The following is a 14,003-nucleotide window of genomic DNA, read 5'->3' as shown; positions in this document are numbered from 1 at the left end:
GCCACTGTAAACCCTGTGGCCTTTACGACATTTAGTAGAAGCGTCTTCAACAATTAACCCGCTGACCTAACAAACACAACTGACCGCAGAGGTTACCCGCTGCTGGGTCGGCCCCGGTTGGGGGACTGTCGCGATGGTTGTTCCTCATCCTCACCCTCACCCTCCTCACCCACCCTCTTTATCCCCATCCTCCATCTCCACCCACCTGCTTGCCTCCGCTTAGTGCCACCTCCATCAACCAACTAGTCTGTCTCACTGTCCCTGAACCATGTTCATATCCCCTACAGCCTAGGTATCCCTGCAGTGCTAGAGACTTGAATGAACAAGTCCAGATTTCTTCAGGTTCTGAATCTCAGGTCTTCCTGGGGCTATTTTCACATTTAAATGGGTTAATTTGTTACAAATGCAATTATATATATTCAGAGACTATGTTTCAGTCTATCAACATACCCACTGACAGTGAGGTAGAGTTGGGGATTGTGTGTTCATTTCTCACGCCGTAGTGTCCTCGTTCGATTCCGTTTCACGTCCTTTTTCCGGCTCCGCTGCCATATGATAAAGATAAGATATGTAAATGTGTGATGATTTTAGCTCCCCCTTTAGATAGCTGTCCCCGACGACCCTCACTATTCACTATTCAAGCTACCTCACTATTCTTTTCCACGGATGTGTCACACTCCATATACCCCATCTATCCAACACCCACATACCCCACCACTCACACTTTGCCCCACCATCACATTGAATCTACGACTCGCTTTTCCACGATGTAGGTTTTTAAAGTCTCAGCACCACCAAACTCCCCCCGTAACTCCCGCTTACACTGCGACCTTACATCCGACCCCTATATTCTCTCCTTAACCCTGTCCAGGGTGCGTGTTGTGAACGCAGTCTCAGGTCCCCCTCCTTTTCAAGTGTCACCTCTCAGAAATAATTGGAAAGTAAACAGTGAACGTGTCGAGGTAAGCTCAGACATTTGCCGTGTTTAACTCCGTCACACACCTACACAATAGCGTCGTTGACTCAAAACACGGCTAAATGCTCATCCTTCCACGCCGCTGTGAAGCGAAGTCACCAGACACGCCCATCCCTTGTTATACACGTCACCTAGTGATAGACACGTGTCCGTCCCCACCCACTCTACCTCTACCTTGTGCCGTCATCGTCATCATCATCATCATCATCATCATCATCATCATCATCATCATCATCATCATTAGATTGATCTAACAGTGAATGAGTGAGTGAGTGAGCACTTGAGGTTTATGACATAAGTTAAGGCATGATATCCAGATATCCAGACAGATAGCTGTCATCAGTCTGACCGCTCAGTGAGTGAGTATGGTTTGACATCTCTTTTTTTCTGGAGACACTAGAAATGGACTTCACACGTGGAGAATCGAACATGGAACTTAGGCGTGATGAGTGAACGTTTTGACCACTAAGTTTCCACATTTGTCTAATAGAATGTTTTGGTATCAGCGTATCAAAAGCGTTATAAATCTTACGATTTGGGGACTTGGGCTCCTGCAGCTGACCGTCTGGGGAGTAGCTTTTTAAGACTATCCTTATGTTCAGGATGCTGGAAGACGCGGATGGTCCTTGTTTATGTCAAAATTAAATCGACATTCAGCATGTCCTTGATCTTTCTCTTTGAAAAGTCGATGTGTCGTCATGTACCATGTCAGAGGTTTTTATGTTCCACTCACTGGACCACTCATTCGCTCACTTGGTCACTCATTCAAGCACGCACTACCTCACTCCCTCACTCACTCGCTCACGTACCAACCCTCACTCACACTTTGTTGTAAGGACTATTCTACTGTCACGAAAACTCTACTCAAAATTTAAGCTGGTGTATTTTATTGTTCTAGGTGTGGTTCCAGAACCGACGAGCAAAATGGCGAAAGAAGGAAAAGGTTGGAACACAAGCACACCCCTACTCCCCGTACACAGGAACCCTGAACATGGCATCCAGGGGAGTTCTACCGCCCCAACAAGCTCACCCCCCTCAGACGTATTCCGACCTCCTGCTCAAAACCTACGAGAACCAGCTGCTCAGTAGATACAGCCTTGCTACGTCACTTCCGACGGTGACGTCAGCATTGTACAGTCCAGTTACGTTCGGACTCTCTTCCGCCTCAGCTACTTCCGGTCTGGGACTGCGCACGCTCACACCCCTCTCAGTCCCGGTGCCTCCTCCTGGAACATTTCAACATTTGCTTGCTAGTATGACGTCATCGGCAGCAAAAGCGCGGGAGAACTTTGACGTAACTCCTCCGGCTCCCGGGCTTTCCTCTCCCACATCCGGAGCTGTAGACTCAGAACGCCGTTCCTCAAGTATCGCTGCTCTCAGGATGAAAGCCCGTGAGCATGAGATGCGCCTCGGCATCAGTGGGTGCAGTAACATCGTCTACTGACTAGGCTGAGGTAGTCAACGTCGTGTTGACCTATCCAAGTGTCGACGTTGTGTTGACGTATCTGACTGTTGAAACAGTGACAATCTACAGTTGCTCAGGAATAACCGCCATGGGGGTTGCGTCCTTCACCTAAGTTGGTATGATCAAGGTCAAGGACAGGTCACAAGGTCAAACAGTGTGTATACTTAGACATACAACCAGACTGCTGAGTCAGTCCGCCATGTTGGAAGTGGGACTTTATTTGAACATGACGGTAACTTGTCTCCATGACAACAAAATATGTTGAGAAATGCCATGACAAATTTATCGGACGCCATGAAAGATTCGCGAAAAGCTGGTCTCTACACAGTTTATGTATAGTTGTGACTGTTTTTTGAATGAATGAATATGTATATTGACTCTGCGCATGCGTACTACGTGTAGAAAATGTCTGACCTCAGATGTAAATATTCACCTCTATAATAAGAACATGTGTTTAAAACAACACGTCCTTTAAAGCTATAGACTGACAGTAATTAAAATTAAGTAACTTGAAACAACATCACATGCCAGGACTTTTTTAACCTCCTGTTATGGATTGTTCTTAACGTGTCACAATCAAAATGCAAATTTTAAGTAAAAATTTGTTTACAATGTGTCTTATGAAAGGTTTATGTAGCATTTATAGTGTCAAAAAGACTCGTGGTTAAACCAAACCAAACTTTAGAAAGAACTATTCAAAGAAATTCAAACGAACCTTCAACCTGTTACGATCATTGTGAGTGAATTCGGTTTTACGCCGCTTTAGCAATATTGGGGAATCGAACCCAGGTCTTCGGCGTGACATTCCAACTCTTTAACCCCTAAGCTACCCCACCGGCCCACGATCTTTGTGAACGTTTGCATGTCTACCGTATAACCTTTGACTACACTGGAAGTTCCGAATAACACTGATGGTTGTTTATTTGTTTATGATTGTTCATTTTTTGATTTTGCAAAAAAGCAATCTGGTTTGAAAATAAAAAGAAAAATATGAGAAACAAATTGTTTCCCAAGAGACTGTATGGTTAGGAAGGCAGAGTGCAATATCCACTGATTATCGTACACTGGTGACCTTATATTGTTGGATTATCTTTTAAAGTGGTTTCTATCACGCTGTATTTTACATTAAGGATCCCGTTATTGTTTGGTTTTGTCAATGTGGACCTTTATTTATGAATTCAATTAAAGTGCTGACGATTTCTCACCAACGAAGTGCCCGTTGGTGTTATGTTTGTGGGTTATTGTGCCAAGATGAAATAAATATTTGTTACATGTACATCATGCTCTGTTGTTTGTGTCCTGAAGCAGCATTTAAAATTCACGATGGTCTGCGAGGGCGAGACAGTTAAATTATGATGAGGACAAGGAAACGTTCATTGTTCATGGGTCAGTCCCCATTGACTGGTAGTAGCCATGTAATTTTGAAACATATCTCAATGTTTCGATTTTGCTGAAAAAAAATGGTCCAGAGTAATGGTTATTGATACAATCAGGACGTAGGACAAGAATGATCCACAGTGATGGTTATTGATACAATCAGGACGTTGGCCAAGAATGATCCACAGTGATGGTTATTGATACAATCAGGACGTTGGGTAAGAACGGTCCACAGTGATGGTTATTGATACAATCAGGACGTTGGGTAAGAACGGTCCACAGTGATGGTTATTGATACAATCAGGACGTTGGGTAAGAACGGTCCACAGTGATGGTTATTGATACAATCAGGACGTTGGACAAGAATGATCCACAGTGATGGTTATTTGATACAATCAGAATGTTGGGCAAGAATGATCCACAGTGATGGTTATTGATACAATCAGGATGTTGGGCAAGAATGATCCACAGTGATGGTAATTGATACAATCAGGACGTTGGGAAAGAACGGTCCACAGTGATGGTTATTGATGCAATCAGGACGTTGGGTAAGAACGGTCCACAGTGATGGTTATTGATACAATCAGGACGTTGGGTGAGAACGGTCCACAGTGATGGTTATTTGATACAATCAGGACGTTGGGCAAGAATGATCCACAGTAATGGTTATTGATACAATCAGGACGTTGGGTAAGAACGGTCCACAGTGATGGTTATTGATGCAATTAGGACGTTGGACAAGAATGATCCACAGTGATGGTTATTGATACAATCAGGACGTTGGGCAAGAATGATCCACAGTGATGGTTATTGATACAATCAGGATGTTGGGCAAGAATGATCCACAGTGATGGTAATTGATACAATCAGGACGTTGGGCAAGAATGGTCCACAGTGATGGTAATTGATACAATCAGGACGTTGGGCAAGAATGATCCACAGTGATGGTTATTTGATACAATCAGAATGTTGGGCAAGAATGATCCACAGTGATGGTAAATGATACAATCAGGACGTTGGGTAAGAACGGTCCACAGTAATGGTTATTGATGCAATCAGGATGTTGGGCAAGAATGATCCACAGTAATGGTTATTGATGCAAATAGGACGTTGGGCAAGAATGATCCACAGTGATGGTAATTGACACAATCAGGACGTTGAGTAAGAACGGTCCACAGTGATGGTAATTGATACAATCAGGATGTTGGGCAAGAATGATCCACAGTGATGGTAATTGATACAATCAGGACGTTGGGTAAGAACGGTCCACAGTGATGGTTATTGATGCAATTAGGACGTTGGACAAGAATGATCCACAGTGATGGTTATTGATGCAAATAGGACGTTGGGCAAGAATGATCCACAGTGATGGTAATTGACACAATCAGGACGTTGAGTAAGAACGGTCCACAGTGATGGTAATTGATACAATCAGGATGTTGGGCAAGAATGATCCACAGTGATGGTAATTGATACAATCAGGACGTTGGGTAAGAACGGTCCACAGTGATGGTTATTGATACAATCAGGACGTTGGGTAAGAACGGTCCACAGTGATGGTTATTGATACAATCAGGACGTTGGGTAAGAACGGTCCAATGTGATGGTTATTCATACAATCAGGACGTTGGGTAAGAACGGTCCACACTGATGGTTATTGATACAATCAGGACGTTGGGTAAGAACGGTCCACAGTAATGGTTATTGATGCAATCAGGATGTTGGGCAAGAATGATCCACAGTAATGGTTATTGATGCAATCAGGACGTTGGGCAAGAATGATCCACAGTGATGGTAATTGATACAATCAGGACGTTGGGTAAGAACGGTCCACAGTGATGGTTATTGATACAATCAGGACGTTGGGCAAGAATGATCCACAGTGATGGTAATTGATACAATCAGGACGTTGGGCAAGAATGATCCACAGTGATGGTTGTTGATACAATCAAAACGTTGGGCAAGAATGGTCCACAGTGATGGTAGTTGATACAATCAGGACGTTGGACAAGAATGATCCACAGTGATGGTTATTGATGCAATCAGGACGTTGGGCAAGAATGATCCACAGTGGTGGTAATTGATACAATCAGGACGTTGGGCAAGAATGATCCACAGTGATGGTTGTTGATACAATCAGGATGTTGGGCAAGAATGATCCACAGTGATGGTAATTGATACAATCAGAATGTTGGGCAAGAATGATCCACAGTGATGGTAAATGATACAATCAGGACGTTGGGCAAGAATGATCCACAGTGATGGTTGTTGATACAATCAGAACGTTGGGCAAGAATGGTCCACAGTGATGGTAGTTGATACAATCAGGACGTTGGGCAAGAAGTGTCCAGAGTAATGGTTATTGATGCAATCAGGACGTTGGACAAGAATGATCCACAGTGATGGTTATTGATACAATCAGGACGTTGGGTAAGAACGGTCCACAGTGATGGTTATTGATAGAATCAGGACGTTGGGCAAGAATGATCCACAGTGATGGTTGTTGATACAATCAAAACGTTGGGCAAGAATGGTCCACAGTGATGGTTATTGATACAATCAGGACGTTGGACAAGAATGATCCACAGTGATGGTTATTGATACAATCAGGACGTTGGACAAGAATGATCCACAGTGATGGTTATTGATACAATCAGGACGTTGGGCAAGAATGATCCACAGTGATGGTAATTAATACAATCAGGACGTTGGGCAAGAATGATCCACAGTGATAGTTTTTTATATATATTCCTGAGGAAATCCTGTATACCCTTTTACATGTGAGTACAATATATAACGGAAAATGATAGTATAAAAGAACAGTTGGTCCCTTAAAAAGGACGAAATCTTACAACGATGAAGGACAATTGCAAACATTTCTAGATATAATCTGTGGTAGAACGCGGGGTTGTACTGAACACAAACATAACATCTATTGCCTTAGTCTGTTTTTTCACAATCACTGCCTCGTTGTGTTTTTGCAAAAAAGCTTTGTAAAAACTACCTCCCTTATAAAGAAACCTTTCCACAAAAGCTGATGAAACAAATCTAATCTTCGTAAAACAGAAAACATCTGCCCAAAGAACGAAATATCTTCACAAGTGATATGTTAGCATTCTTTAATCTCAAACGAAAGTTAAAAGTGGAACTGATTATTTTTTTAAAGGAGATGTTAGTGGCATACTGTCAAACTCAGACATGAATAGAGAAGATTCTTGAAACAATTATCAGTTTGGCGACATGAATTTCTAATAGTGAGTTGTATTTCAGTTATTAAGACGAGCAGCAAGGATGTGTTTGGACTTTTGTTTGAGGTGAGTTTGGGTTGAAGATGTGGTGGTATGAGACTTGATGAGTATGTGGAGAGGTTAAGTTTGATGTCGAGGATATGATAGGTTTGACTTAGGATTGAAGATGTGGTGGGGTCAGGATGATTTTGAGGATGTGGTGCAGTTTGACTTAAGACTGAAGATGTGGTGGGGTTGACTTGATAATGAGGATGAGGTGAGGTTTGACTTAAGGCTAAAGATGCCGTGGGGTTTGACTTGAGGTTGATGGTGTGGTGGGTTCAGACTAAGGACTGAAGATGTGGTGGGGTTCGACTTGAGGGTGAGGATGTGGTGGGGTTTGACTTAAGACTGAAGATGTGGTGGGGTTTGACTTGAGGTTGAGGATGTGGTGGGGTTCGACTTGAGGGTGAGGATGTGGTGATCATGTTGGAATTTGACTTTAGTTCAATGTCTGGCAGTGGTTGTTGTGAGACTGAGATTATGAATGGTTGCTCTTGTAATTCGAATTAAGTAAACCAAAAACAGAAGCCGTCTGCGCACACGATTATACCCTAGAACAAGAGAGCGATACAACCATCGATACATTCAGGACAAACCCAGCAACTCTGTTTCCTCAACAGTCATGAGTCACGGGTAATACTCACATCCACGTATGAATGTCAACACTAACCATCACAGACATATTTGTTAGTATAGTGTTTTACGCCGCACCACCCAGTATGCCAGGTATGGGACCAATACATATTTGAGCATGGGCCAGTAAATATGGTGACTGATATCATGAAGACGATTACACACATCCAACCAACAGGCAGCATAATCCACTGAGTGACCTCTTTTGACGGAATCTGAGCACAGTTTAATTACAATCATTTTTGCATGTTCTTAAACAATCGGATAAACTTGATGTTGCGATCTGTTAAATATGCAAATGAAATAACGTAACATGAACTAATTTCAGACAGCTCCCTACAAAGACGCAATGAGATGGGTTCTACAGAACAAACGTAAACAAGTTTAGAATTAATTACAATTAAGCAAACTACTTATGCTGTATGTGTATACGTCTATGTATATGCATGGATGGGGCGGTTCAGACGTCATATTCCTATGCGATTTCTAAGTGAATAGCAGTCTGTGTGTATCCGTATTTTAAATGCTTTTCAAAAAATGAAACATCATTAAATCCGCCCAAGGGTTACATGAAGTAATTTTTATCCGTATTATGAGATGTTTACGATATGAGAATACACTCAGGTCACGGACTCTACCCAAGACAATGCCACTTGAATATACCAACTCAAAAAAGTAAGAAATGTTCCTCTTTGCGATCATACCAATAGCCGATGCCAATGTATATGAGAAAACGTAATATATATTCATATAAATGAAACATTTCCAAAGGAATGAAATAAATTGCCATTAGTTTCCCATTAGATTCCCATTAGTTTCCCATTAGTTTCCTTCATCATTAGTTTCCGCCTAGGTTTCATCATTTGCGTTTTATCAAATCCAATATCCCAGACTGTTTTACTGGTACATGTATACATGCTGTCATTTGATAAGTCATGTCTCGTTACAGCACCAACTTTGCATGACTGTCAGTGAAGTGCTCATGTTGCCATCGGTCAAATGGTCAACATCCTTGTCGACGTCTGTCATGGTCACTGTTTGGTCTAGCCGGACACCTCACGTCCGTGTCAATACACACTGTAATGATAATAATGATCATAGCTATGGCGCCGGGGACGACAACGACAACGACAACGACAACGACGACGGAGATGATGATGGGGATGATAATGAAGCAGTATATCGCAAACCGTTTTCTGAAAGCTCTGTTATAACTCATACAAGTGCGGATACCTTCTCTATCTCCGTTACAACTTTACAACGTGAGCGCGGACACGTATTATAACACAATTATAACTCATGCAACGTGAATGCAAACACCTTCTATAATATTTTATAGGAACACCTTCCATAATATTTTATAGCCCACGCAACGTGAATGCGGACACCTTCTATAATATTTTATAACTCATGCAAAGTGAATGCGGACACCTTTTATAACTCTTTTATAGCCCATGCAAAGTGAATGCGGACAGCTTCTATAACTATTTTTATACAACATGCAACATAAATCCGAACACCTTCCATATCTGTTATGCCTATGCAACGTGAATGCCGACACCTTCTATAAATCTTTTATACACCATCTAACGGGAATGTGAACACCTTCTATAATTCAATTTTAACTCATGCACCGTAAATGCGCACAACTTCTATAACTCTTTTATAACCCACATGAAGTGAATGCAGACACCTCTTATAACTTCTTTAACCCAAACAAACTGAATGCAGACACCTTCTATATCTCTTTTATAACCCATACGAAGTGAATGCAGACACCTCTTATAACTTCTTTAACCCAAACAAACTGAATGCAGACACCTTCTATAACTCTTTTATAACCCATACGAAGTGAATGCAGACACCTCTTATAACTTCTTTAACCCAAACAAACTGAATGCAGACACCTTCTATAACTCATTTATAACCCATACAACGACAACGGACACCTTCAATGAAGATGTTATATCCCATGCAACGTGAATGCGGATTCTATAACGCTGTTCCATCTTGTAGCCAGAACTGATGCCACCGATATCACACAGTCATAGAAAAATGCCAATAAGTAAGATATGAAAGGGTATTTTGACACGTGGATCTCACTGGAGAAATCGTTTCCCTTTACAACAAGTGTAAAAATGAAACAAAAACTACAGTGACGTTCTTCACTGAAAGTCGGAAACGGAAACCGTTGCCCACTTAATCTTTTAGCAAACACTGGTGTCTCCTCAGCAGACGCATACCTACATTGATTGTCTATATCCATCAGCCGCTGTAGGCAATGTGGCTGCCTGCTGTAGTCGTGGACGAGACGTTCCAGTCGACATAGCGAGCACGTCATTTCAATGAAATGTTTGAATATCAAGTTCACTGCAACTCGGACACAAGCACTGGAACAATATAGGTTTTTGTCATTTTGTTGTGTGTTTGGGGGTTTGTTGGGGGTGGGGGAGTGGGGGTGAAGTGGGGGGTGAATGGGTGGGTGGGTGGGGACAGGGGTGAGGGCGTGTGTGAGTGCCTGTGTGTGTGTGCTGTGAGTAATAACATCTTTGTAATATGACAACCCAGGTGACTGAGCGAATTAGTCAGTCAGTCAGTCAGTCAGTCAGTCAGTCAGACGGAGTTTCGGTATCACAAGTGACGCCGTTCATGACGGATTTCTTTTCACGTTGGTGGAACTCACATGCATTGGTACCAAGTTACAGAGCATCCCCATCCGTTTCGCCAACGGTCTTGTTTTGATAGATGAAAGTCATCCGTTTGTTTGAGGTCGTGGGTACCTTATTTACTGAGTCCGGTTTAGCGAGGTGCCGCTATATGCAATAACATGAATATTTCAAGACTGTTGTCGTTGTTTATGTTCGGACGTGTCTGGGTGCAGCGAGTTCACGCAACAACATCTACAGACACTGAAGCCGACAACAAATAAACAACACGAGGACCTCGTGCCCCTATAAGCCCATCTCGGGTGGTATGGTGTGCATTTGAAAAATTGCCCAACCATCATAAGTTTTTGGACAGAGCACACAAAACCATTACGTAAATTTTCATTTAAATGTTTAGACGACTAAAACACTTGACAGTTTTCGCTCAACCTTAATCCCAGCGTCTGTCGTGTCGAAAAGCGCCTTAAAATGTACAGCATATTTGACGTTGTGTAAATGTAATACGTTTCATTTCAATGTTGTAAACTTTAACAAAGAACTTCTACACCTATGCTTGGATGTGTTTCAAAATACTACAACGAGAAACGGTTATCCGATGGCTACACATTAAATGTGGTATTTTTTGGCTATTGTTTTAATGACGTTGGTAAGTTTTTGGTCAAATCCAATTTCCATAATTATTCTTGCGGTATCTTTGCTGCAAGTTCTCACTTTTATGAAGACTTTATCAGATTCCCTTCACGCCTATTTCAAATTAAAATTGTCATGCATTTGGCGACTTTAGGCTTACAGATGTTATGGAAATTATTATCCCAACATCAACTGTTTTGACATCAACATCAACTATTTTGACATCAACTATTTTGACATCATCATAAATTATTTTGACATCAACATCAACTATTTTGACATAAGCATCAACCACAGTGTCTCTTAAGAACATGAAAAAAACTGTTGTTTCAGTCGATACTGAAACATGCTACTGAAACATACGTGTCTCTTCGTATACTAATCAACTAAACTGAAATAAATGCTATAGACACAGAGGCGGTTACAAACTACTTCTGTTTCTGTGTTATGTAGATTCTTTGGCGTCATCATAACGCAATGAGAACACTGTGTAAACTGTGTAACTTAGCCAGGATTGAAGATAAATTTCATTTTGTTATGATATGTCCAGCTTATGAAAGCTTAAGCTCTAAATACCTACCGTTTGTCTGGATATCCTATAATGTAAAATCTAGTTTTATTAACTCAATGGCATCTAGTGATACAAACGTTATTATAAAGTTGCAACTTTATGTTCACTATGCACTACGTCTGAGATGTCGAATGTTGTGACATGCAAATCTCAACCTGCTGGTTATATCATCTGTATATGGGTGATATTATAATGTAATAACAGCACCACAACTGTGGAAAGTGTGTAAGCTAGCCATTATTGAAGATGAACATCATGTTATGATGCCCAGTGTATGATCTAAAACGATACCTGTACATCCTATGATGTATAGAGGATATTGAACGACCTTCCGTGTAATGATTTGGTATGAAACGAGCGAAAGCGAGTTTGATACTAAATCTTTAACGAGTTTAATAAAAATGATATTTCACGGAAGCGAGTTTAGTATTCTGTTTATTACTCGCCCACATAAATTGACAGAAACTGCCGTGAAATTCCCTACAGTATGAGGACTCTCAGCTGAGACCCTTACCAGTAACGCTACTAAGGCTTTAATGGCTAGCAAATGGTTATCCTACAAATATCCAAATATGTCTGCAAGTGTTGTTTTCAAGCTCTTCGACAGTACAATAAAACCAATACTACTTTACGGTGCAGAAGTATGGGGTTATCAGGACAGAGAAGTTATTAACAAATTCCACTCTAATTTTTGTAAATTTGTACTCGGAGTAGGTAAGCATGTGTCCAGTAACGCAGTATTAGCAGAATGCGGTCGATATTGTATTAGTATTGAGTATCAGGTTAAATGCATTCGGTACTGGTATAAACTGTAATGTATGCCTACTGATAGGTATCCCAAACAAGCCTATATTCTTATGAAAAAACTTGATAATTGTAACAGAATTACCTGGGCATCTTATATTAGGACATTGTTAAACATGTATGGCTTTGGTTTTGTTTGGGTAAGCCAAGAAGTTGGTACTGGCAATGACTTTCTAGCTGTATTTAAACAAAGACTTATAGATTCTGCAAAGCAAAATATGTTCAGCAAAATAAATGAGTCAGTTCATTTATCTTATTATAAATCATTAAAGTCATTACTGGATGTGGAGTACTATATCTCCAATGTACATCTAAAGGAACACAGACGTTATTTATGCTTATTACGTATTCAGCAATTGCCAATCCTATGTAATGTAAGATTTAAAGATGTCAGTGGAACCAGCAAAATATGTGTGAAATGTGTAACAGTAATACTTCGGAAGATTTAAGAAGCACATATTTACCAGAACTAAATTGTCCATCTACCGTAGGCAAATATTATAAGTTGTTAACATGTAAAGATAAGAATCTACTTATAAAAATTGCGCTGTTTATTCAACATGCTCTTTATAAAAGGAACTGTATCTAGAGATAAACGAGACATACATGTTTACTCTGATGTATATCTGTAAACCATATTGTCAACACATCATATATCACCTTGCATTTATTTACTGTACATGGGCCAATGGCCTTTATACCGAAATAAAATTCTCCCCACTCTCAGTTTTCCGCGAGTCAAGCAAGGTCTAGTGAAATTGCGACATCGGCATTAACATTGTGACGTCACAACTTTGAACCATTTTGACGTCATACGTCAAGCGGTATTACACTAGTGCAATATTGCCGTAAAATATTACACTGCATATCTTCAACGGGCGAGTAATAAAAACTTATGAACACAAACGTATTTATTAAGCTAGAACATCATGCTTACTACCACTAAGTGTCATACATCCGCGGTTGTAACATACAACGTCCAACCTGCTGCTGTATCATCTGTATATGCGCCGGAGGCAACACATGCTGAATAAACAATTGCATAGATTCTGGTGAGGCTACATAATTTATTGAATATCTAATTTTCAGACCTAACTCATATGAATTTGTTGGTATTCAAGGACAGCTGAAGATTATTCAAGTTATACATCTGAAAAGTGTGTAAACAATGTTAGGCAAAAGAAAATTTAGAATATTTACATTTCATAATTAAGGTAACTGTTGGTAAGGCAAACACAGTTGAAGAATATTTAAAGATCATGTCTAAATATGTACATATATGGCAAGAGAGATACATTTGAGGAATATTATAATTTCATAACTAAATGTTGTGACATTGTTGGTGGGGCAACGGAAATTAATTAATGCTGAGTTTTTATATCTTAAGGATGTGAATTTTTTTGTGTTCAAAGAATATTAAACCGTGTTTAAGGATTGTGCAAATGATTTAAGACAAACACAGTAATGGAATATATACTTTTCATATTTTCAGGGTATATATGTGAAGGAAAGACAAAGACAACTCAGAGAATTATTTTCAATTTCACATATCAATTTTGTGTAAACGTTGGTATGGCGAAGGCAGTTTATA

The 14,003-nt window shown here is 40.4% G+C and overlaps 1 protein-coding gene across 1 annotated transcript in view; it reads left to right on the top strand.

Annotated features, from left to right (window-relative positions):
* Positions 1-2,420, top strand: part of LOC137281591 (homeobox protein ARX-like) — a 42,331-nt gene extending 39,911 nt beyond the window's left edge. Inside the window, exon 4 of the mRNA XM_067812923.1 lies at positions 1,875-2,420. Coding sequence (XP_067669024.1) covers positions 1,875-2,420 — 546 coding nt within the window. The remainder of the gene's footprint in view (positions 1-1,874) is intronic.
* The last annotated feature ends 11,583 nt before the right edge of the window (positions 2,421-14,003 follow it).

Source organism: Haliotis asinina, chromosome 4 (assembly GCF_037392515.1).
Source record: "Haliotis asinina isolate JCU_RB_2024 chromosome 4, JCU_Hal_asi_v2, whole genome shotgun sequence".
NCBI lineage: Eukaryota > Metazoa > Mollusca > Gastropoda > Lepetellida > Haliotidae > Haliotis > Haliotis asinina.
This window is presented reverse-complemented; position numbering and strand designations above follow the sequence as displayed.